General features: G+C 42.4%; 4 protein-coding genes and 1 long non-coding RNA gene across 6 annotated transcripts in view; 1 reads left to right on the top strand and 4 right to left on the bottom strand.

The window, feature by feature from the left end:
• Positions 1-9764, bottom strand: part of LOC118403767 (zinc finger protein 525-like) — a 37167-nt gene extending 27403 nt beyond the window's left edge. The window contains exons 1-2 of one of the 2 annotated variants that reach the window (XM_035802567.1): positions 9571-9764; positions 5167-6561 (exon numbers count right to left, since the gene is read on the bottom strand). In XM_035802567.1, the coding sequence (XP_035658460.1) occupies positions 5308-6555 (1248 nt within the window). In that variant the 5' untranslated portion in view covers positions 6556-6561; positions 9571-9764 and the 3' untranslated portion in view covers positions 5167-5307. Of the gene's footprint in view, positions 1-5166; positions 6562-9570 lie in introns of those variants that run through there. The other variant, XM_035802568.1, reaches the window with a different exon arrangement.
• Positions 19-3130, bottom strand: LOC118403770 (gastrula zinc finger protein XlCGF8.2DB-like). The gene is made up of 2 exons (XM_035802570.1): positions 2802-3130; positions 19-1939 (listed from the first exon to the last, which is right to left on the bottom strand). Exon 2 carries the CDS (start codon positions 1930-1932, stop codon positions 838-840), a length of 1095 nt encoding a protein of 364 aa, XP_035658463.1. The 5' UTR covers positions 1933-1939; positions 2802-3130; the 3' UTR covers positions 19-837.
• LOC118403789 lies at positions 3780-5151 on the bottom strand. The gene is made up of 2 exons (XR_004829694.1): positions 4564-5151; positions 3780-4472 (listed from the first exon to the last, which is right to left on the bottom strand). It is a non-coding gene; the product is annotated as an uncharacterized LOC118403789 (long non-coding RNA).
• A 1404-nt stretch (positions 9765-11168) lies between the features above and the next one.
• Positions 11169-15034, top strand: LOC118403763 (gastrula zinc finger protein XlCGF57.1-like). The gene is made up of 2 exons (XM_035802563.1): positions 11169-11265; positions 13235-15034. Exon 2 carries the CDS (start codon positions 13242-13244, stop codon positions 14652-14654), a length of 1413 nt encoding a protein of 470 aa, XP_035658456.1. The 5' UTR covers positions 11169-11265; positions 13235-13241; the 3' UTR covers positions 14655-15034.
• Positions 15035-15941: 907 nt separating this feature from the next.
• Positions 15942-16958, bottom strand: LOC118403780 (P-selectin-like). Its single transcript, XM_035802580.1, has 3 exons — positions 16790-16958; positions 16428-16616; positions 15942-16246 (listed from the first exon to the last, which is right to left on the bottom strand). Exons 1-3 carry the CDS (start codon positions 16935-16937, stop codon positions 15996-15998), a joined length of 588 nt encoding a protein of 195 aa, XP_035658473.1. The 5' UTR covers positions 16938-16958; the 3' UTR covers positions 15942-15995.
• Between the last annotated feature and the right edge of the window lie 6844 nt (positions 16959-23802).

The raw sequence follows: 23802 nt of genomic DNA on the forward strand, positions 1-23802 counted from the left end.
AATCAGACGGAGACAGCAGACGATTTTAAACTTTGTATTCTATTGCGTTAGCACTACAAACAGCGGGGTGGGCATGCCACGGGTGATGGTGCCAGAGGTTGTCACTTCTCAATTCTCACAGCACTTCATGGAGCACACCATATTTTCTCGAATAAAGTACGCACATTTTAAACTTAACATCCATGGTGAACTATACTTAGTAATACATAGATTACCTACCTAGTCCCTTGATTAGAGGGTACAAATTAAGTAATACTAACTCAAGTGTAAAGTTTCCTCCTTAACAATAACAGGAACTATCCGAAAACATTTAACAAGCTTTTACAAAATTCTATAAACTACATATCTACCATTACACATTTCTACCATAGTGTGCTTCATGCCTTCATTAACACTCAATCACCTTGCAGGTTAGTTGTCAAACAGCAGTAAAAATCATTTCACCGAGACCACTGCTTTTGTGTGGTCGCTAATTTTCTTATGGTATTCACTTCAGGTTAGACTTTTTATAAAACAGTATATATGCAAAGTAAGAAGACAAAATAATATTTCATAACAAATGCTAGATATATAACAAAGTAGCACAAACTAATCTGATGCCTTAACGTGCTTTGGACGGACAATTGCCTATTTGAAATAGCATCTATCAACTTATCCTATGAGCATCAAGTCATTCTATAATTATATCTTAAACAAGTTTCTTTTGTCTAGTGCCATATATTTTTTGCTGGTATTCATCACAGATTAGACATGTCCAAAACAGAATATATTCAAGTAAGTATTTCGATTTATACAAATTTAATCCGCAAGTTTTACATGCGGATTATCCTTGTTCGGTCATGCACCTGTGTGGGTTCTCAAATGTTTGGACAAGCTAGACTTCCGAGCTGTCCTGTACCCGCACTCCCCACACATGTAGGGTTTCTCGCCGGTGTGTTTTGCTTCAATATGGTTGTCCAAATTGATTTTCTGTGCTGCGGAATAGTCACACTCACCACACATGTAGGGTTTTTCACCTGTATGGGTTCTCATATGTTTGGACAAGTAAGATTGATGAGCTGTCCTGTACCCACACACCCCACACATGTATGGTTTCTCACCGGTATGTTTCATGCGATGCTCGTCTAAATGGGATTTCCGTGCTGCATAATAGTCACACTGCTCACACTTGTAGGGTTTTTTCCCTGTATGGGTTCTCATATGTCGGGATAAGTCAGACCTATAGACAGTCCTGTACCCACACTCCCCACACATGAAGGGTTTCTCCCCAGTGTGTTGAGCTGCTATATGGTTTTCAAGGTGGGGCTTCTGTGCTGCGGAATAGTCACACTGCTCACACTTGTAGGGTTTTTCTCCTGTGTGGGTTCTCATATGTCGGGATAAGTCAGACCTATTGACAGTCCTGTACCCACACTCCCCACACATGAAGGGTTTCTCCCCAGTGTGTTGAGCTGCTATATGGTGTTCAAGGTGGGGCTTCTGTGCTGCGGAATAGTCACACTGGTCGCACTTGTAGGGTTTTTCTCCTGAATGGGTTCTCATGTGTCGGGATAGGTGAGACCTTTGAGCTGTCCTGTACCCACACTCCCCACACATGTAGGGTTTGTCTCCGGTGTGTTTTGCTGCGACATGGTTGTCAAGGTTCGATTTCCGTGTTGCAGAATAGTCACACTGGTCACACTTATAAGGTCTTTCTCCTGTGTGAGTTCTCATGTGTACAGACAAGGAAGACTTCTGAGTTGCTCTGTACCCACACTCCCCACACATGAAGGGTTTCTCACTATCGCCTTTCAAGGTAACCTCTTGTGCTATCCTTTGGTCTCCAGGATTGCTTGCTTTGCTGTCGCAATCAACATGGGGAACACCAGTAGGAGACCCCTCACAGCAGTTCTGAAGTACTTCGGTAGGAGTCCCATGCCCTATCGTTGCCATGTCCTACCTAATGAAGAAAATTATGAAATGATACGAAAGTCATTGACTATTTGTAATTGTAAAGAAAGTAAACTGTGTTTATTGATCAGGTTATACAATTTCAATGTATTAAAACTTAACTCACGACAATTTGGCACGCTTTAGAGTCAATTTCGAGTCAAATAATATTTGTAATACGTTTTAGCTATCTAAAGTAAAAGAGCATTTCAGTCACTATACTTCTAAATTGTTCAAACAATTTAAAATGTAAGTTTGAACATGTTTGAATCTATTCATATTTGTTGGAAACATTGGGAAATTAACAATATCATTATCTCTTTTTGTCACTTGACCAAGTTTGCCCAAAGACTTTCCTTTTAACTAGGATCCATTGTACACAACAAAAGAAGGAAAAAAAGTTCACAGTTTTCTAACAGAAAGAAAGAAAAACTGTATTTCCAGCATACTTCTATTTACATTTAACAATTTTATCGACCAATAGAACACACGCCGTCAAATCTCTGGCTACCTTATTCGTTGCATTGGATGTTCACTTCCCCAGTCCGGCCCCTCCCCTGCCTTGTTTAAAAGTCACTTCCGGATGCTTCCACGTGTCCCTTACAAACCATTCAATGCCCTTATATGGTGTTATGTATCATTCCAAAACCATCTAAAACAGCCACCTCCATTGCTGCATAACGTATACAGAGGTGATGATTGGGCAAGTTTGGTCTCGCCCCCCTCCCCCTTTCCACCATTCCCCGGAACGATTTTCACCATCCAGAAATGTCCTATAAACATTCATATTTCTCTGATTTTCTTCCAAAGAACCGACCTCAAACTCTTACACTCGACATCGACATACCTGACTGCTCGCTATCAAGCCTTACCTGTTTCCTATGACGTTTTTCTCCTCACGTAAAATCCGGCGCTCTGCCTGTTGCTCTAAGTCGTACCGAGGGGTCAGGGGTGAAGTGCTGAGGGTCAAAGGTGAATATGTTCTCCTGATGTCCCAGATATTTTACTCCCGCCAACACGTTACAAACCGTCATGCTTCGTTTTCAGTCTGATGTTAGGCTGCTTTGACTTATCTTTAACAAGTAGGTAGGATAGCAAATTTAGTGCACCAATAGATTCAAGTTTATCGGTGAGGTACATTCTGAGGGCCTTGGACTTGGGCCGTGAGGCATATTAACATAATCAATTAGCACATACAGGTCGTTGAGCTAGTCTAGGAAATGATTAAAAAATAAATCCTATTCCAGTCTCCTGATTTTCCTACTGTTGGCGATGTCTATCTGATCGAAAGACTTAAGTTTAAAAAAAAAACATTGCTAACTGCGCATCTCGATAAATTTCTTCGTATTGTCTTCACTGGGTTTCTGTAGAGAAAGGAAAGTCTCTATGAATAAAGGAAACGTAGTTCTACTGTATGAGCTACTGTTGTTGTTTTAGGGTTTGCAAATACTAGCTGAAGAAATGTATGATATTCAACTTGATTTTGTACCACTCTTGTGTTACATACTGTGATATTAAACTAGTGTTGTATCTTGTTGTGGAATGAGACGGAGACAGCAGACGTGACTAACCCTTGTAGACAGTGGGATGGCAATTCCATGGGTGGTGCAAGAGGTTGCGTTACTTCTCACATCCCTGTTACATACTCTAATATTTTGTTTATATCTTGAAGTGTAATCAGACGGAGACAGTAGATGCTGCTAAACCTTGTATTCTATTGCGTTAGCACTACAGACAGTGGGATGGCAATTCCACGGGTGGTGCAAGAGGTTGCGTTACTTCTCACATCCCTGTTACATACTCGAATATTTTGTTTATATCTTGAAGTGGAATCAGACGGAGACAGTAGATGCTGCTAAACCTTGTATTCTATTGCGTTAGCACTACAGACAGTGGGGTGGGCAGTCCACGGGTGGTGCAAGAGGTTGCGTTACTTCTCACATCCCTGTTACGTACTCTAATATTTTGTTTATATCTTGAAGTGGAATCAGACGGAGACAGTAGATGCTGCTAAACCTTGTATTCTATTGCGTTAGCACTACAGACAGTGAGGTGGGCATTCCACGGGTGGTGCAAGAGGTTGCGTTACTTGTCACATCCCTGTTATATACTCTAATATTTTGTTTATATCTTGTAGTGGAATCAGACGGAGACAGTAGATGCTGCTAAACCTTGTATTCTATTGCGTTATCACTACAGACAGTGAGGTTGGCATTCCACGGGTGGTAGTGCTAGAGGTCAATTCTCAATTCTCACACAGCTTCATGGAGCATGCCGTATTTTCTCGACTACAGTACAGTACGCACTTTTAAACTTAATATTCATGATGGACTATTCTGAGTAATACATAGGTTAGAGGGTACAAATTAGATGATACGAACTTAAGTGCGACGTTTCCTCCTTAACAATAACAACAGGGAATTATCAGAAAATAATTAACAAGTTTCAAAACTATTCTACGAAACTAAAGATCTACCATTAAACATTTCTATCAATGTGTGCACTACATTCATGCGTTATTCTTACAACTTTACCTTTTATCACTTTACTATGTTAAGTTTTCATGTACCCGTGTGTTTGCTTTATTGTCTAAATACGTATAAAGCGCGCTGACATATATTTGGAGATTGGAACCTCTACCAATAAACTATCTTTACTATTCCTTCACCGATCAGCTTGCAGGTTAGTTGACAAACTGTAAAAATGTTTTCATCGAGACCATTTTCTTTTGCTTGTTTTTCACTGTAGGTTAGACATTTCCAGAACAGAACATATTCAAAGTCAGTATACAAATATCATTTTATAAGGGTAGAAATGTTAGATATATAACAAAGTAACAAAACCACGTCGATGCCTTAACTTCCTTTGCTGAACACTTGCCTTTTTGAAAAAAATATCTATTAACTAATCTATGAGCAACTATCAACTCATTCTATAATTCTTACACAGAGGGCTCTCATGAACATGAGAAGTTAAAAATAGCCAAGTTTCACGTGTAGGATCACCTTTCAAGTTCACTTGGCTTCTCTCAGTGAGAGCCTCACAATAGTCAGGTGAGAAGTACCCTTAACTTCCGGAAGGGTCACACAGGGTCGATCTGTCACTTATCCTGTATCCAGAGTAAGACTCTCCGCAAAGCCATCATCAGTTTTTGTCTCTGATCAGGAATCAGTCACATGGTGTCTACGTCGCAGAGTAGTCACACTGACTGGTTTAAGCTTTTTTTTTTTTCTTTTTTTTCTATGTGGTTTGCGATATGGTGGTTGACAGAGGATTTAGTAACTGTCATGCTGGTTACATTCTCCAATATGGGTTTTCATGTATCCAGACAGGTTAAACTTTCGAGATGTCCTGAACCCGCACCTCTCACAAACGTTTCTAACCATTGTGTTTTGCTACTATATGAATGGTCAAAGTGCCTTTTTGTGCTGCAGAATAGTCACACTGGTCACACTTGAAGGGTCTTTCCCCTGTATGGGTTCTCATATGTCGGGGTAAGTCAGACTTTCGCGCTGTCCTGTACCCGCACTCCCCACACATGTAGGGTTTCTCACCAGTGTGTTGTGCTGCCATATGGTATTCAAGGTGGGACTTCTGTGCTGCGGAATAGTCACACTGGTCACACTTGTAGGGTTTTTCTCCTGTGTGAGTTCTCATATGGTGTGATAAAGTAGACCTTTGAGCTGCTCTGTATCCACACTCTCCACACATATAGGGTTTCTCACCAGTGTGCTTTTTTATATGCTGGTCCAAGTACAATTTCCGTGCTGAAGAATAGTCGCACTGGTCACACTTGTAGGGTTTTTCTCCTGTATGGGCTCTCATGTGTCGGGATAAGTTAGACTTTAGCACTGTCTTGAACCCACACTCCCCACACATGAAGGGTTTCTCACCGGTGTGTTTTGTGCGATGCTGGTCCAAACTGAATTTCCGTGCTGCAGAATAGTCACACTGGTCACACTTGTAAGGTTTTTCACCTGTGTGGGTTCTCATATGTCTGGATAACTTAGACTTTAGACAAGTCCTATATCCACACTCCCCACACATAAAGGGTTTTTCACCAGTGTGTTTTGCTGCCATATGTTCGTCCAAAGTGGATTTCTGTGCTGCAGAATAGTCACACTGGTCACATTTGTAGGGTTTCTCTTTTGTGTGGATTCTCATGTGTCTGGATAACGCATCCGTAAAAGGTGTCCTGTATCCACACTCCCCACACATATAGGGTTTCTTATCATTGTGTTTTGCTGCTATATGCCTGTCCATGCGGACTTTAAGTGCTGCAGAATAGTCGCACAGGTCACATTTGTAGGGTTTTTCTCCTGTGTGGGTTCTCATATGTTTGGATAAGTTAGACCTATCACCCGTCCTGTACCCGCACTCTCCACACACGTAGGGTTTCTCACCGGTGTGCGTTCTTATGTGGGTGACCAAAATGGTCAAATCTGCAGCAGAATAGCCACATTGGTCACACCTGTATGGTTTCTCACCAGCGGTACTCGCTTTGACTTTTTGTGCTGCCATCTGGTGTCCATCATCAGTTATTTTGTTGTTGCAAACCTCGCTGGGAGACCCATCATAGCACTGCTTGTCTACTTCGGTGGGAGACCCGTATCCTGATGCCGCCATCTTTGTCTAGTGATAAGATGAAGAAATGACAGCATTTTTAGTTTTACCTACATCAGAGTACACAGCTTCATCTTTTTTTATTCATTTATTAAGAGTCACGGAAAATGTTCTGCGAGGTGTGGGCAACAGGATTTATACGTCCTTCACAAGACCCACACCTCCAGAAACAGTTTAAGCTAATTATAAACTATAGGAAATAGGCAAATAAAAGCTAAGTACATAACATAAGGATATTACAAAAAACAGTGCAGTAAATACAAAATAATATCCAAACGAAACAACAGTAAAAAGGGTAAATTAAACTAAAGATAACAACAAATGAAAATGAGGTAACTAAAGGTTGACCACACGTTTTGATGTTCATCTAATCAGCACTTGCAACAATGGGTCCAAGTGCATATTAGATGGACATCCAAGTGCATATGTGTGGTCAGAAGAAAGAAGTAATGTTCAATAACGAATTGCTTAAAATGATTGATTGAAAAGGTAGTATTTAGCCAGAGTTGTCGGATTTCTGGTGGTGAGGCGTTCCATATGTCGACGTTTCTGTTAGTGTTAAGATAGAAATGCTTAAATATTTATCTTATGCATAGCGAATCAGTTCTCAATAAATATTACTTGACAGTTTGTACAGGTATTATTTGGCATTTTTCATAACAAACAGAGTGCTGCTTTGCTTTCAATTATCTTACTAAAATAGATTACAACTAAGCTCCTTCGAAACTTAACTTTTTATTCATAAGATATGATTAATTATTGCATCCCAAAATGGAAGGAAATGATATGTAATCGCTAAGAAATGTAAAACTAATGAATAAATGAATGGTCTGTGGTAAAGAAAATAATAAAATGACATTCAAATACCATAACATAATAATCAATATCATGAGATTAATAATAAATAACATAGCAGCTACAAAAGCTGAATTAAAGTATGGTTTAGAATCAAAGTCTCTTGTCAACTTACGTCATACTAGTTACGTGAACCCTATATTAATCAATGTTCCATCTAAAGCCTTTAATACTAAATAACCTTCATTAGTGTCACTGACGAAGGATAGTGGATTCTATTCGAAACGTCTGACCGTTTCAAAACCATATCCAGTTGCTTGAGTAACTATTTTTGGCGTATCTTATTACCTGGATGTCTAACCTACATCGACGTATTGAAATTATTTGTTTGGAGAAGAAGAAGACCCTATAATATCTATCATCTTAACCTTACTAAAGAATATTAATTTTATATTTGGAAATACTACAGAGGTATTATTCGTAAGCAAATACAATAATGTTTACCCCCATGTGGTTTATCGAAACAATCACTGCTTTGTTTATTTATACTATAAAAACATTCATATACGTACATTTGTAAGCAAATACATAATGTTTACCCCCATATGGTTTATCGAAACAATCACTGCTTTGTTTATTTATACTTTAAAACATTCATATACGTACATGTTGTATCCCTCTAGCTTTTGCCTACAGCTACCACTCAAATGTAGCAATGCTAAATCAATATGTAATCTAACACCACAGGGTGTCTGCTACATTTCTAGTAACCATGTAGGGTTCTCCCCAGAATTTTTTAGTATAGTGGAGGGGCTGGCAAAAATAACCCAAACCAATGCGCTGCTCTTTCATGAAAATGGGTTCATTTTGCAATGACAGAGGGTGTCAAATACTACAAGTATAATATATTATTGTGATTCCTTTGTTGTGAAGTGGCAAAACGACTATTGTTTTGATCATTGCTCATTCACAAGTTTTTGCAGACAATGCCGACTGGAAAAGTGATGCCATTTGGCACAAACATCTGTGAATTTCCATTGATTTTAGCAAAACTAACTAAGAAAATAGGGAAGAAACACACTAAATTTCAAAAGTAGTATAGTGGAGCTGAGCTAGGAGTATAGTGGAGGGCCTCCGTTATTCAATTCTTTGGGGAGGGACCCTGACCATGGTGACAGCCGTCTGGTACGGGTCATTGACCTTATTTGTTAGGAGAAGAAGAAAAAAGAAACGTAGCAAAAACAATGTTTCCCTTCTGTAAAGGTAAATATAACAATAATCTCCGTCGTATTCTGCTAAAAACATGCTGCACCACTAGTAATATAGCAGGAAATGTTGAATTATATGGTAATTTATTGGTAAAACGTATAGATGATATAATTATTACGAACTAGGTCATCTTCCAAAACTTGCTACAACTTCAGCAGCTAAACCCTCCTTCCTTGCTACTTAAGTCGTTGTTTGTTTTCATATTCATTTTCCACGTGGTTCCATGTGTGTGGTTTACAAACAATTTTGTGGATAAATACGTCACTATACACCCTCTTTATCTCTACTTTATAACACATAGAAGGGGTGACGTAAGCATTAGCGCAGGCGCCTAGAGCCCACGGTGAGAGATCTCAAATAAAAACAAGGCTTTAAACCATTGAAAAGCCTTTCTTGGTGGGATTTTATGTGAAATCTGGGCATTTTGGGGGTGGCTGCAGTAGGAAAGACCCTACACTGGTAGAATTAGTTGTAAAAAATGACCTTTCTCCATCGAGGGGGTTTCCGCACCCCCCTGAAATAGTGGTATCGTCGCCAGAATGGTGTTTTCAGCCAAATGGGCCAATCCAAGGGCTCTAATCAGGGGGGTGTATCAAAAGATTAGCCGTATAGAAATTCTTGCCAAGGAATTTGCCGAGACTGGATGTAGTAGGCTATCATTTGAAGGTAAGTTTGTATGGCTTGAACTTTTTATTCTTGAGATAATTGCATATTTGTTTCCTCAACTCTCCCATTGGAACGCATGTATTAGTGGGTGAAATTCTAATGTCATCGTCTCCCCAGAAGCGACGAGGTACAAGTTTGGTTTCGCCCCCCTCCCCATTCACTTTCGCCATATTCACACTAGGAAAATACCTATAGATTATCATCTTACGATCGTCTTTATTCCAGAAAAATTACCTCAAACTCTTACACTCTTATCATAATACTTGGCTGCTCGCTAATAAGTCTTACCTGCTTCCTATGATGACTTTTCGCCCCACGTAAACCGGGAATCGGGCTGTTTTGTCCTTCTGTCGTACCGAGGGGTCAGAGGTGAAGGCTTTGGGGTCAAAGGTGAACCTGACGAGTTTGCGACCTAAGGACTTTATTTTTCGGATATCTAACTCCTCTTTCTAACTTTCTGTCTTATTTGGACAATTTGTACTATTTTTTGTTGTTGTTGTTGTCCTCGTTTAACGTCTATTATTTCGCTAGACGTGGTCTCTTGGTGCTGAGTAACACATGGTTCGCTTTAGAGTCAATAGTCTCTCTTGGTATTTAACTCTTGGTTCCTTGTGCTTGAGAGTTGTTGGAGGAGTTTCTAGGAGAGTACGTCGAAACGGTGTGTACTCTCAATGTACTGGGAGAAGGCCATGTACATCTGTTTGTTGATTCCTTCTGACAGGTCTTCTCTCATTCCCGCCAGCGTGGTGATGTCGGTGTCTCTGCTGTCCCCTGCTGTGTTGAATGTCTCATATATGTTCTCCACTTCTAGCAGCATGTGTTGTCTCTCCTTTTCATAGCGAGGGCAGTGGTATTTTTCTAGCGACCTGTGGAGCCTGGTAGTGGCTGTGTGACGCTGGGTTCTTGTTTTCGAGTTTAACAGACCATATAATGACCACCAGTGCAAAATGGCGTCAACTGATAAACCGGTTTTTCTTCTTCATAATTCTAAAGGGCTCCGCCCACTAGTGCAGTCTCCCATTAGAATACATAGAAAACATGCAAAAAAGCGGCTGTCAAAAGTCACCTACTTGAGGTGAAGTCTTTGGGGTCAAAGGTGAACCTGTGCATCTGATCATCTCCCCTTTCATGTTATCAGCAATTAACCATCGGGCACGAATTTTCAATAAACTTAAACTTATCATCCATGTCAATGACTGGATGTAATCAGAAAATGTTGAAGTTTGGTGACACAAGCACTTTAAACCTAGTGTTTATTTAAATATTGTGAATAATGATATGGCAATCCAAAGGTCCACAAAAATATCTTAGTGGAGAGCAGCATTTTGCCGTGCTTTGTCCGATTTCAAAAACAAGTATCAAGTATGGCAGTCAACGATGGCTGATATTCCACCTGTAAGCGCCCTCTCGCAGACAAATATGTCACTGCAGCGCAGAAAATCAGACACGAGCCAGAGTAAAAAAAGTATAAAATGAAGTTGGATATTTTGATGACGATGGTTGTTTTATAATCCGTTCAGATGAAAAAAATAACGTACTGGCGTAAAACGATATATTACTTGGGTGATTATGATTTTAAAAATTACCTTTGACCCTCAGATGCGTTCAACCCTGACCTCTCGTCCGACAGGTTTGGCAGCGGAAAGAAAAGTGGGCGGGGTACCGACCTTTGGGCCTTCGGGAACGAACCCAAGCGTACAAGGCTGAACAAGTCCGAGCAAACAGTCTCCAAGCACAGTAGGAGCATCTTCTCTGGATGGTTTTAAAGAATACTAGCAGATATACGTGCAAAAGTTAGGTGCGACGTATCGTTCAGTGTAATATAACCACTGCAGCTGTGCCGCGTGCCTGTGAAGCTGGTGTGTTACGCCCAAGGGCGGATATACCGGCTATACAGATAGAAGGCTGGCCTCCAGGCTAGAAAGACGTCGCTACGCGGATTGATCCAGAATTGTCTGAAAAAAGCATCGACACAGCAAGCAGGTAAGGGTGGGACTCGAACTGGCAAAGAAGTGGCTCAATATCTAAATTTTAGTGTAACATTTTGGGCTCATTTCTGTCTGAGGTAGGCCTGATTAAAGTTGACGATTTTGAAACATTTGTGGAATGTGAAAATTGAGCACACAAAAAAGGGGAGGGGGGCGAAGCAAAGGTCATTATGCTTCAGGTGATGTAGTTTTTGGGACATTTTTGGAGGATTCAAACGAAATAAAATCGGATTTCGAAATGTTTTTATTACGACCGTGTGGTACGATGGATACGCCCGATCCCTCGATCTCAGAAGTTATTAAAGCAACGCGCAGTCCGGACAGTTCGAATTCTTGGATGGGAGACCACCCAAGGACGACGGGGCTAGAATTCCCCGGCGCGCGGTTATGAACTGGGCGGGCGGGTAGCACTCTTAACACCGAGGGGACAGCGAGAAGCTCCCGATGGTGTACGAGTATGTATGGTTACCAGGCTACATGTTTTTATGACGCTGGTCTATGATCATCCAACCTGGCCCAATGTTGTTGTTTTCTCCGCGTCTGATGTCATAGTCCATGTAATTATGTGATAATGGGACCTTATTAGCGTGCTTAGTAGACCATGTAACCGAGTAGACGGACTACATGTTCGCGTGTTTAGCTGGCGCATACTATGTTATACTAATCTAACGTGGCACAATTTGTTTTCTATGCGCCTGATGTTATAGTCAAAGTAATTATGTTAGCCTTTACCAGGCTCCACAGGTTGTTGAAAAATAGTAGAAATTTCGCCAAATAAGACAGAAAACACGCCAGATGGCCGACGAGTTTGCGACTTGAGTTGAGGACTGTACTCCTCGGTATCGGCTATCTAACTCCTCTAACTTTTTTTATCTCATTTGGCCAATTTGTACTTTTTTCTAGTGACCTGCGGAGCCTGGTAGAGGCTATGTGACGCTGGGCTCTTGTTTTCGTGTTAAGCAGACCATATAATGACCACCAGTGCAAAATGGCGTCAACTGATAAACCGGTTTTTCTTCTTCATAATTATAAAGGGCTCCGCCCACTAGTGCAGAATACATAGAAAACATGTAAGAAAGGGACTGTCAAAAGTCACCTACCTGAGGTTATTTCGGTGTAAACTCACATTGGCAGCAAAGTCTGACTTCTGTATTGTCCGTCTAGAAAGTTTTGATCATTCCATACGGTGCAAAGGTAAACACCGCTGCTGACCTTTGACCTACCCAGGGAGGACAACAAAACATAAATCTTATCCAGTCTCAAAACTAACGCATTCAGCTACCATTCAACTCAATTTCCACCTCGCTGTAAGTGACAGAAACATAACTACGGTCTTTTTCAAGTCCTGTGGTGCACTACTTTATACCCTACCTAATACTGTAAATGTATTTAAGTTCAAGTGGATTTAAGTTCACGGTAGCGGGAAAATGGACTTTTCGCGGTGGTTTTAATTTCGCGGTAACACCATGGACTGCAGTCTAATGCCATAATAGAAAAATATTCGCGGTGGATTTCAGTTCGCGGTGAAGCGGCCACCGCGAAAACCGCGAACAGTAATCCACCGCGAACATTTCTGCATTTACAGTACCTACTATTGAGGACGGGGGGTCGTCCATAAATACTTTGTTATGCGACAATAATAGTTACTCAAGCAACCGGATATGCTCTCGGAAACGGGTACTTGATATGAGTTTCGATACTTTCCCAAATGATACCCAGTTGCTGAGTAACTATCATTGCGCGTGTTCTTAACTGGATGTCTAACTTTTATCGACGTCACAAGCGATATCAATGACATAATGAAAACGTATCGCAGTTATGGCAAAATGGAGTCGTCTGATTGGTCAACGTCATCAGCCTATAGCTACCTGCCTAGTCCCTTGACCTCAAGGTCGTTGGCAGGGAAGGACAAGGCTATATGATAATTTATTTTTTTTATTTTTTTTGTTTTATTTTCTCACCAGATTCAACATGGCGTCAGCAAGTGAGGGGTCTCCAACCGAAGTTTCTCAGAAGGGCGCTGGAGGCAAGAAAAGAAAGACTGGCGACCAGGTGGCAGTACGTAAGAAAAATTCAGTCAACCATCGGCAACTTGCAAAACAACGCAGCGGCCATATATGTGGGGAGTGTGGGTACAAGGCACCTTACATGTCTGACATAGCCTTACATATGAGATCCCACACTGGAGAGAAACCCTTCAAGTGTGACCAGTGCGACTATTCTTCAGCACGAAAAGCCAAGTTGAATTACCATCTAACAAAACACACTGGTAAGAAACCCTTCATGTGCGGGGAGTGTGGGTACAGGACAGTGTACAAGGGTCACTTGTTTGTACATATGAGGATACACACAGGAGAAAAACCCTTCAAGTGTGACCAGTGCGACTTTACTGCTACACGGAAATCTACCTTGGTTGACCATAAAATGAGACATAGTGGTAACAAACCCTTCATGTGTGAGAAGTGTGGGTACAGGGCAACTCACAGGTCTATCTTAACCGTACATATGCGAACCCACACAGGAGAGAAACCCTTCAAGTGTGACCAGTGTGACTACTCTGCTACAAGGAAATACCATTTGGAAATGCACGTGGCAAAACACACGGATGAGAAACCCTTCAAATGTGGAGAGTGTGGGTACAGGGCGGCTCTAATGGTTCACCTAACCCGGCATATGAAAGGCCACGCAGAAGACAAACGCTACAAGTGTGACCAGTGCGATTATTCTTCTGCATGGAAAACCGCCTTGGATAACCATAAAGCGAAACACACCGGTGATAAACCCTACATGTGTAAGGAGTGCGGGTACAGGACAACGCATATGTGTTACCTCTCTCGACATATGCGAACTCACACAGGTGAAAAACCCTACAAGTGTGACCAGTGTGACTATTCTGCAACAAACAAATCCACTTTGAAGGGCCATCTAGCAAGGCACAGCGGTGAGAAACCCTACATGTGTGGGGAGTGTGGGTACAAAGCAAGCAAGTCGTCTACTTTAGCCCGGCATATGAGAACCCACACAGGTGAAAAACCTTACAAATGTGACCAGTGTGACTATTCTGCATCACACAAGTCAACGTTAAAAAACCACCAAACAACACACACCGGTGACAAACCCTACATCTGTGGAATATGCGGGTATAAAACAGTTAGTAAGTATGACTTATCCCGACACATGAGAACCCACACAGGAGAAAGACCCTACAAGTGTGATCAGTGCGACTATGCTTCAAAAGACAAAAATCACTTGAGGCATCATAAATTGGCCAAACACACCAATGAGAGACCTCACGTTTGTGGGGATTGCGGTTATAAAACAGCTAATAAGTCTTCTTTAGTCCGACACATTGTGAGAAAACACACAGGGAAAAAAACAATGTGATCAGTGTGACTATTGTACTGGTCTAAAGTCTAATTTGAACAAGCATTTGGAAAAACACACCGGTATGTGTTCGGATTGTGGATACAAAAAGGCTCGACGGAATCACCTATCCTAACATATGAGAAAGCACAGAGGACAAAAACACTACAAGTGTGACCAGTGAGACTTTTGTACGGCTTACAAAAATGCCCTGACGAATTTGAATTATATGGGACAACACAAAGAAGAAACAGCTGTAGATCTAAAAGTGTGATCGATCCTGTTATGTCGAACACGATTTCGAACACTTAGAACCCCCTGTTCGATTTCGAACGATTAGAACCCCATGTTCGAATTCTATGTTGTAATTGATTCGCATCTTAAATCACCAAACGACTTGCGAAGGGCTGGGGTTGACATGAACATTCTTGTATTAATGATTTTGATGTAAACTCAAAGGGCGGTGTTGGTTAAGATTGCCCTTGTACAAAATGATAAGGTGACTAACTGACTATATAAAGACAGCTTATTTGCAAGTTCATATCCGGAGGCTAATTGCAAGTACATGGTGTAAACATGGGAGACATGCATGTAACAATGAACAGTGATAAACATTATTGTACAAAGAGACTACTGGAATACTAGTATTTGACTATAGCTAGATAGGTTGGGTTTGACTTTTTTTATGCAGAGGAAGGACAAAGAGTCCTACTTTTTGTACAATTTGCGGGTTTTGTGATATTGATAGGAAAATGGCTTCCTGTTCGTAAATGTCGGAAAGCTGGGGAATATAATTATGACATAAATGTGGTTATTTCGGTGTGGTTAAATAAACAATTCGGAATAAGTGTGTTTCGTTTCCATTGCCTTAGATGCACAGTGTTTACACATTCTTTCGTGCAAAATAATATATCCAGGACAATCTTTCATGAAGAGCATTCCCATACTGTCGTGTTCTCGGAACCAATTATATATGGAGCAAAGGAATAAAACAAGAAGCAACTAATAATATATAATTTGAGCAAGCTCATTGTACAAAGTGCATCGGTTTTATTCGGCATTCATCATCATCATCATCATGTACGAGATGAAGTACAACTCCGGCATTAACGGATACTAAATGAAAACAGATTTGTTTGATAAACCATGCACATATTTCAAACGCCTGGACATGTGCACAAAGAAGAACACAGGGGAAAACACCCCCAAACACCCTTAGTCTGCTTGTGGGAGGGTCTGTTGTCATCGAACGAGCGCTCTAGAATCTATTCCTTAATTCGCCCATTTACTAACGTTTGCATGTGCAGTTCTCCAGACGGGTAGCAGAAGCGAGCATAAGAGCGAACCCGGATTGTACCCGGGCTAAAAACTACCCGGACCAAAGGTCTCGATACCCGTACCCCAGCCCTGGGTTAAAACACGATCACCCGTGCATCTGGCAGCGCTGCCAGACCACGTGCGATCAGCCCGGCAGGTGCGACTGGAGCTGCCGGAAGACAGGTGGTAACCATGGTTACAGGTGAAGGTGCAGGTCTCGGGATGGCGGAAGGAGTATCCATGGTTACAGGACATTCTTCCATTGGTGGGTCTGAACAGAGCAGGACACTGCACACCTGGAAGTGAAAAAATGAATAAAAAATGCTACACGTTACAAAAACACGTCCAATTTCCATTTGCAGCGTCGTTCCATCACTTGAAATTCATCAAATGAAAGAGTTTATAGTAGTTTTAGTTTACGTGTCATGTTTAAACTATGATTCTATCGATGTGAAATCAAGATGATGTTACCCTTACCGATGCACTCCGCGTTGTTGCCAGACCAGGTTGCGTCAGCCTGACATTGCCTCGCGCTGCTGCTTGTGGGAGTCAGCTTATAGCCTGGGTTACAGGCGAAGTTGCAGACCTCTGGATAGCGAAAATAGGAGCCGCTATTGCATGCCATTCTTCCGTTCATCGGGCTGGACAGGTCAGGGCATTTCACAGCTGAAATTCAAGCCAGCTTTAGAATGAGCATTGCAACAAGATCTGGGTAGTTTGCAGCGTCGTTCCATTCCATCAGTCCATCATATGAAAGTTTTTATAGCAGTTTTAATTTAGCTTATGCCATGTTTAAACCATCTTTCTATCATTTGAATTCAAGCTTATGTCACCCTTACCGATGCATTCAGCATTGTTTCCTGACCATGTTGCATCAGTTTGACAGTGTATCTCACGGCTGTCTGCGAGAGTCAGCTCATAGCCTCGGTCGCAGGCGAAGTTGCAGATCTCGGGATAGCGGAAATAGGAGCCGCGGTCACACATCATAGTGCCGTGCAGGGGACTGGACAGGTCCGGGCATTTCACAGCTGTAATACAGTTGAAGCCAGTTAATTGCACATCGGATTAATGCACACTTCTGTTAACTGCACGGGATATCAAAATCCCAAACCGGTGCGGTCAAGCTAGATAACTTCGCATTATTGCACCAGCCGGATAATTGCACCAAATTCACTGGCAAATAGACCATGCAATTAAGCGGCTTCTACTGTACAAACAAGCTTTGAAATAAGCATTACATCTTAACAGCGAAAAGGGCGACTCAATTGCCTCAAGATGAAATAAATGAATAACAAATATTAATGGAGAGATCATCATTATAGGACACAACTGGGGCACACGTAAGTGGTGTAGTACTCACCGATGCATTCTGCTTCGTTACCAGACCAGGTTGCGTCAGCCTGACAGTGCCTCACGCTGCTGCTTGTGGGAGTCAGTTCGTAGCCTGGGTCGCAGGCGAAGCTGCAGGCCTCGGGATAGCGGAAATGGGAGCCGCTGTTGCAGGTCCTTCTGCCGTGCACGGGGCTGGACAGATCCGGGCATTTCACGGCTGAAATACAGGCCAGTCACTTGAAAATGAGCATTGCAACGAGAGATGGGCATTTACAAATAAAAGCGTACACTTGTGTGTGTGTCATCATTTGAGGTACTGGACAATGACGTCAATGACTTGGTGCTGAATAACAGTTCCTGAGCTTTTGTCTGCTGTGTAATCATCACTTATTTTTAACTACTGTCTTAATCTTGTACAATATGGCAAAGTAGATCCCAGTACTCGGAGATGTAAAATTTACCTAAACAGGGCGCTCGTCCTTGGCTCTTTGGGTCGAAAGGAATGGTCCAGTTCCCATCGTGTCCACATGAGTACTCGGCATGGATCAGCCTGTCGTAACCATGGTTACAGTGCAGCACGCAGACGACTTCGTACTCCGGCTCTGTGGTGATAGCTGATTGGCAGGTGTTGGTTGCAGAGGATGTCGGGATAGAACACGAGAAGAACCCGTTATCCGGTTCAGCGACCTGTTAATGTGCGGCGTGAGAGACAACTGTTGGTACAGCGTGTATGCAAAGATGTCATGATATACTGTACGTTTTGAATGACTGTTAGCCATCATGGATCTGTGCGCTCCAACTACACACACGCGCGCACACAAATACACTCACACGCGCACATACAAACAGAATATATATATATAAATATATATTGTGTGTGTTGCTGTTGCTGTTGCTGCTGTTGTTGTTGTGTGTGTGGCTGGCTGAGGGGATCATGATCAGCGGAGCCTGAAGTTGAAGTCATACTGACCGGAAAATCCGCACAAGGGGTCCTAGCACAGTGTCTCCCGTCCCCGACCGTCCCGACCCGGCAGCGGCAGCTGAAGGCCTGGTGACCCGTCAGGCTGCAGACCCCGTGCTCAGGGTGGCAGTCGTGCAGCCCGAGCTGGCAGTAGTCAGACGGGACACAGCTGCAGAACGGGGCAGAAACGATGTTCACATTCTTCATCAACACATTAGCAACGTTTTCATTGTACTGGTGACGGTAACAATTAGTTTTGGGTTTGGAAGTTGGACAGACATCTGTTCTTAATCGACTATATGTACTGATTTGTCAGAATGCATAGTAGAAAACGCGGTACGAGTGCTGGCTTTCGTTGACCACCTGGCTCGATTAGGTCCGAAAAGGCAATGACATTTTAATGTCGTATCATGAATTGTTAAGAAACACCAATTTGATTGATTGGTTCTCGGACGTTTTATTTAAAATTCGAGCATGAAAACAGCGAGCTGGGAGGAAAAATTGACTCTATTCACTACATAAAACCAAGGTAAAAGACATTTCAGTCTGTGTTTTTTCTTGATATTTCAATCTAGTATTTCTTATTCCGAGGTCAACATATTGGTTTGGCCTTATAGGAATAACTCTGAAGGAGACATTTTGGGAATCATCTATGATCATCGTAAAGAACTGTGAAATTATTGCTTTTTAACCTCGGCTTGTTGTCCCATTGTCCACTTGCCGTGCACCTGAAGTTGTGGAGACTGTGGAGAAGATGGCCGTTCTCATCGGCAACTTTGTAGCCAGGCTCACACGTCAGGCGGCAGGAGTTCTGGTACCTGGTCCCGCCGCACGTCAGGCAGCCATTGGGCGGAGTCTGGGTGTTACGAAATCAGAAATATGTCTGTTGTTGTTCTGAGTGACGTTATTCAACACTTCAATCAGCTTAAAAGATGCTACTTATTTTTTAACGAAGGTGAAGACCATAGCCAGGATGATTACATGTAGTCAATGGTTATGATCTTGTATTAAACTCCTCAGGCCTGAGTGTCGATGGTATGAGCTTTAGGCTGCTTACAGAAAGATTGCCGCAGTTCTTCTTTTGACAGAACAGATCTGGTCCCCCGACAACTGGCTGGAGCCCTGGAATTCACAAAGGAATATCGTTAGCAATGTCTTTGGCAAAACTAAAGAGAACATGAAATACTGTCCACTCAGCTCTACTACCATCCTGTGTTTTTCAAGTCAATCATGCTCATTGTTTTGTTGTTACAAAATGTATTTGAGTAAGAAAGGTCGTCGACAGTAGCTCGTACCTCCTTCCTGTAGGCTCCAGTTGCCTGTGCTGTGACAAATCACGTTCTGGAGGTTCGTTCCTTCGTACCCGTCCACACACGTGACTCCGCAGGTGTTCCCGTAGGTGTGTCCGCTGGAGCACTGGAGGGCGGTGTTTTGGAACTCGGGAGGGGATCCGCAACTCACTGGTAAAAATAGACGAATGCCTACTTAGTATACTTTTAATAAATATCCTAAATGCTTTCCAATAAAGTTTATCTTCTTAATGCCTTAATGTTGGAGCCTAGTATTACTTATGGACTAAAAACAAAGATACACTGTACGAAGTAAGGGGATAAGAAGGCAATACCGATTAGAAGCTACAATCGAATGAGAATCACGTATGTGATTTTGTAGCAAGTTATGTCCATCCTCCTACGCAGGGACATTCAACAGCGAAACCAACTGTCTGGGTGTACCCTGCTCTTTCAACCGTCACTTACACAACACAACAACTTAGTTCCTGTGGACGTCCCCCTCAAACCAGCTGTCAACCAATCAGAGAATAGGTCTTTCATTTTTCAAAAGGGGTCTCGCATATATAAGGATAAGCTCATTAATTTTTATAAGCAGGCCGGTCAGGAACTAAGGGTGATTGTTGAGAAAGCAGAGTACATCCAGACAGGCGGTTTCGCTGTTGGATGTCCCTGCATAGGAGGATGGTTATATCGTGTTACCCGGGTTGCACTCTGGTTCCCCACTCCACGATGCCCTGGCTATATCTGCGTGAACCTGGCAGGTGGGGTTGTCTCGGCTCAGCCGTTCGTAACCGTCATGACAGGTGAGATGGCACGTCTCACCGTACGTCGTACCTGTACAGATGACGTCACCGTGTGAGGGAATCTGTGTACAGAGGAGAGGAAAACAATATTTGTCAACCATTAGACTTTAAACGTATGTATAGCAATAGGCTCAGCTAGTAAAGCAACTCTGGTGAAATTTGTTACATCAGGGCATTGTTGTTGAAATACTGACCCCGGTCAGACACATACAAAAGAAGCAAGTATACTATTAGCTATTCACCAGATGCGAGATGATAGGCTGTATGAGATACTCACTGAAATATCTCCACAGTCAGCGATGATACAAGTCAGAGTCTTTGGGATAACTGTGTCTGCTAAAAGGAAATTATCAACATTTTACAGTACTTACAGGACAATCAAAGTGTTGTCTCAAAAAAAAAAAACATCGTGCATGTTACAATGTTATCTTAATGTAATCGTTTACATGTACATCTTGAAAGACTATCTTGGTATAGGTCACATGCTCAATGAAACAAAAAATAGAATACACCTTTCTCACGCGGCGGCCATGATAGATCGAAGACGAGGTCAATGAGGCAAACAGACAAAACTTATTTTTAAAATCAGTTCCCATTTACTTTTCCCCCAAACTACACAAATTTTCACAATATAAGATCAAATAATAAATATCATAACTAGTGTTATGCACCGAAAGATGTAGCAATTTAGAGAAGCGTAGACTGACCCCATAGACCATTAAGAGATGCAAAATAAAAACATAATAATGCAAATATTTCACGGACATGTAGCCAAATCTCTTATTGGCCACTTTCCTAATTGGTAGGCTGTCATTGGTTGAACTGCTAATCATGATAGACAGTCTTTTGTTTGCCTCATTGGACTCGTTCTAGATCTCTCATGGCCGCCGCGTGAGAAAGGTGTATTGACGTAAATCATCTTCCACACCTGAGAAGAAAAGCAGAGAAAAATTTGCAAATCGCTTTTCCACACCTGCTGACACGGCATTTTCCATCTCTGTAACGTTTCCTCTGCGAAAGGCTGTCCAGTTTCCGGTCCAGCTGCAACCCAGGGTGTCGTCTGTTTCCGGTAGATACCCTACGTCACAGATGACATCACAGAGATCCGAGAATACGTGACCCTGGCAAAGGTACGAGCCGTGCGGGGGGTCTTCAGGTGGGCGGCAGGTTACTGCGTAATGGACAATACATGCAGATGAGGAGACCAAAGTTCTTATTGAAAAGCAGAATTGGAAGTAATTATATAAATGAAAATAACACCCTACCTGGGTCGCACAGTGCGGGTTTGTCCCATTGTCCTGAAGCCGTGCACGTCAGTACAGGGTGCCAGGGCAGGTAGCCTCGCTCGCAGACCACTCTGGCTTCTGACATGTACGTGGTTGTGCTGCTGTTCACTCGGCCGTGAGCTAAATTCTTCGAATTGGAGAAAGACGTGTTAATACTAGTCGTCTTTCATTCGAACAAGATTGTGTTTACAGACAATGATTATCAGACTTATGAAGGATTTATTGCTATTGATAAGGCCCAAATTTCCAGACGTACCTGTCTGATTTACGTGGGCAGTAATCTCGCATAAACGCATGCAGTTAGATATGGAGGGCTCACTCCACAGAAAAGTGGGATTGCGACAATTGCAAATGGATCCAGTAATTCTATACTTGCGCCGTGTATCGACTAAAGGAATCATTACCTGATTTTCCTGGTATGTATCATCGTTGTTAATTTAATCCCACATTTCGTGCAGTGATGTCTAGTAAGATTAGAGAAGAATTTAGAAATAATCACCTCAAAGTCTTCGCCACAGACCACGATTCTGCAAACCGGGTGTCTGGTCGCCCCAAACGTCTCTGCAAACAGGCAGCCATTAAGTGACAAATGAACATGAATGTCTTTGAAAAAGGACCTGAAAGATTATACTAGAGATAATAACAAAACAAAATACAATGCCACAGAAACGTGATGGTATGGCTGGCATTCACTCAACATATATATATATATATATATATATGTATGTGCGAATTCTATATACATTTCTGGCCTCAGTCTCCCTACCTAGACGAGACAGAACGTCCAGGAAGTCCAGGTTGGTGATCGTGTTCTCGATATCTGGACCGACCCAGATCAACAACTGTCGCATCATGTTAAAATCGATGATATTGTCCTCTACATCTGATATCGTCTTTAGATATGTCTTCAAGACAGAAAGGTTGGGGACTTGGTCAAGCTTCATCAAAATGTTCAAAGCCATGTCCGCGTAAATTTCGTCTGGGATACCAAGGTACTCCAACGCCCGACGGTCGGTGTTCGACATCGTGTCGGCAGCCCGACCGACGCCGACGAGTGTCGACACGACTTCGGGCTGGATCGGCGCCCATCGGCCGCGGTTACAGAACAGCAGGCCTGCGTCATCCGTCTGGTAGCCCACGTGACACTTGGCGATGCACATGCGCACATAGATGTTGTAGTGGGCGATGTTCGTACAGCGGAAGTTGCCGTGATGTAGGTCTGGGAGGGTTTCGGTTACTGAAGTGTTCCCGCAAACTGAAAAGAAGTGTTAAAAGATAAAGATTGAAGATCAATACGACCCTATTTTGCTTATTCACATTTCAACAAATCAGTACATTCACCCATCCCAATAACAACTTGGTCAAAAGTGCGAACTGTTGATAAACAAAATGACGGCACCCACACTTACATACTGGGGCTAGCCGAGACAATAAGCTACTTCGTGAACAGTTTGAAGTGTGCATGTATAGTGTAACGCATTGTGGATAATATGTCAAAGTTGGAGACCCATGGCAACGGATTTGAAAAGTGTCATGATTTGTCACCTTTGAGATATTATCCACATGTCACATGCGCATATCGAACCTTAAATTAGCTTATTCTGTGAGACAGTGAGGGCGTGAAGATGGAAATATCCTCGTCTTGCATTTAGTCCGTTATCTGAAATGATTTTGGCCGTCATTTACAAAAACGCTGCAGCATCTGAAGTCACGTTAATACTTCTCGTCAAGATCGGGATGGAGAGCGGCCCTCTAGCGAATCAAAAATTATCAAATCTTGAAGTGGTATGCTGATCTTATGTCAGACAGGGAAATAAGTGACTAAGTAACTCACGCTCCTCCACAAGAGGCGGCAGGGTCGGCTGCTGCACGGTGCCGGGAGGCTGTATCTCTGACGCGTCCCGCCCTCCGGCCAGCGCCAACCGGTACCACCTCTGCATCACTGGGGAAAACTGCTGCACCCACGCGGGCACGGGTTCTGAAGGCGTATGGACTGTTGGAAGATTTGATAACGGAATGTCGGAATGATTTGAAAGAGTGGAGGAAATGAAGAAGGAAGAGGACTAAGAAAAGAACAATGGAATTTACATACCTTGCAAAACCGTATCATATAGATACATGTATATACATACTTTGTGAAAGCATCAGAAACGCACACTGTCGAACCATGCAAAATAG

The sequence above is a fragment of the Branchiostoma floridae genome, chromosome 16 (genome assembly GCF_000003815.2).
Source record: "Branchiostoma floridae strain S238N-H82 chromosome 16, Bfl_VNyyK, whole genome shotgun sequence".
NCBI classification, from domain to species: domain Eukaryota; kingdom Metazoa; phylum Chordata; class Leptocardii; order Amphioxiformes; family Branchiostomatidae; genus Branchiostoma; species Branchiostoma floridae.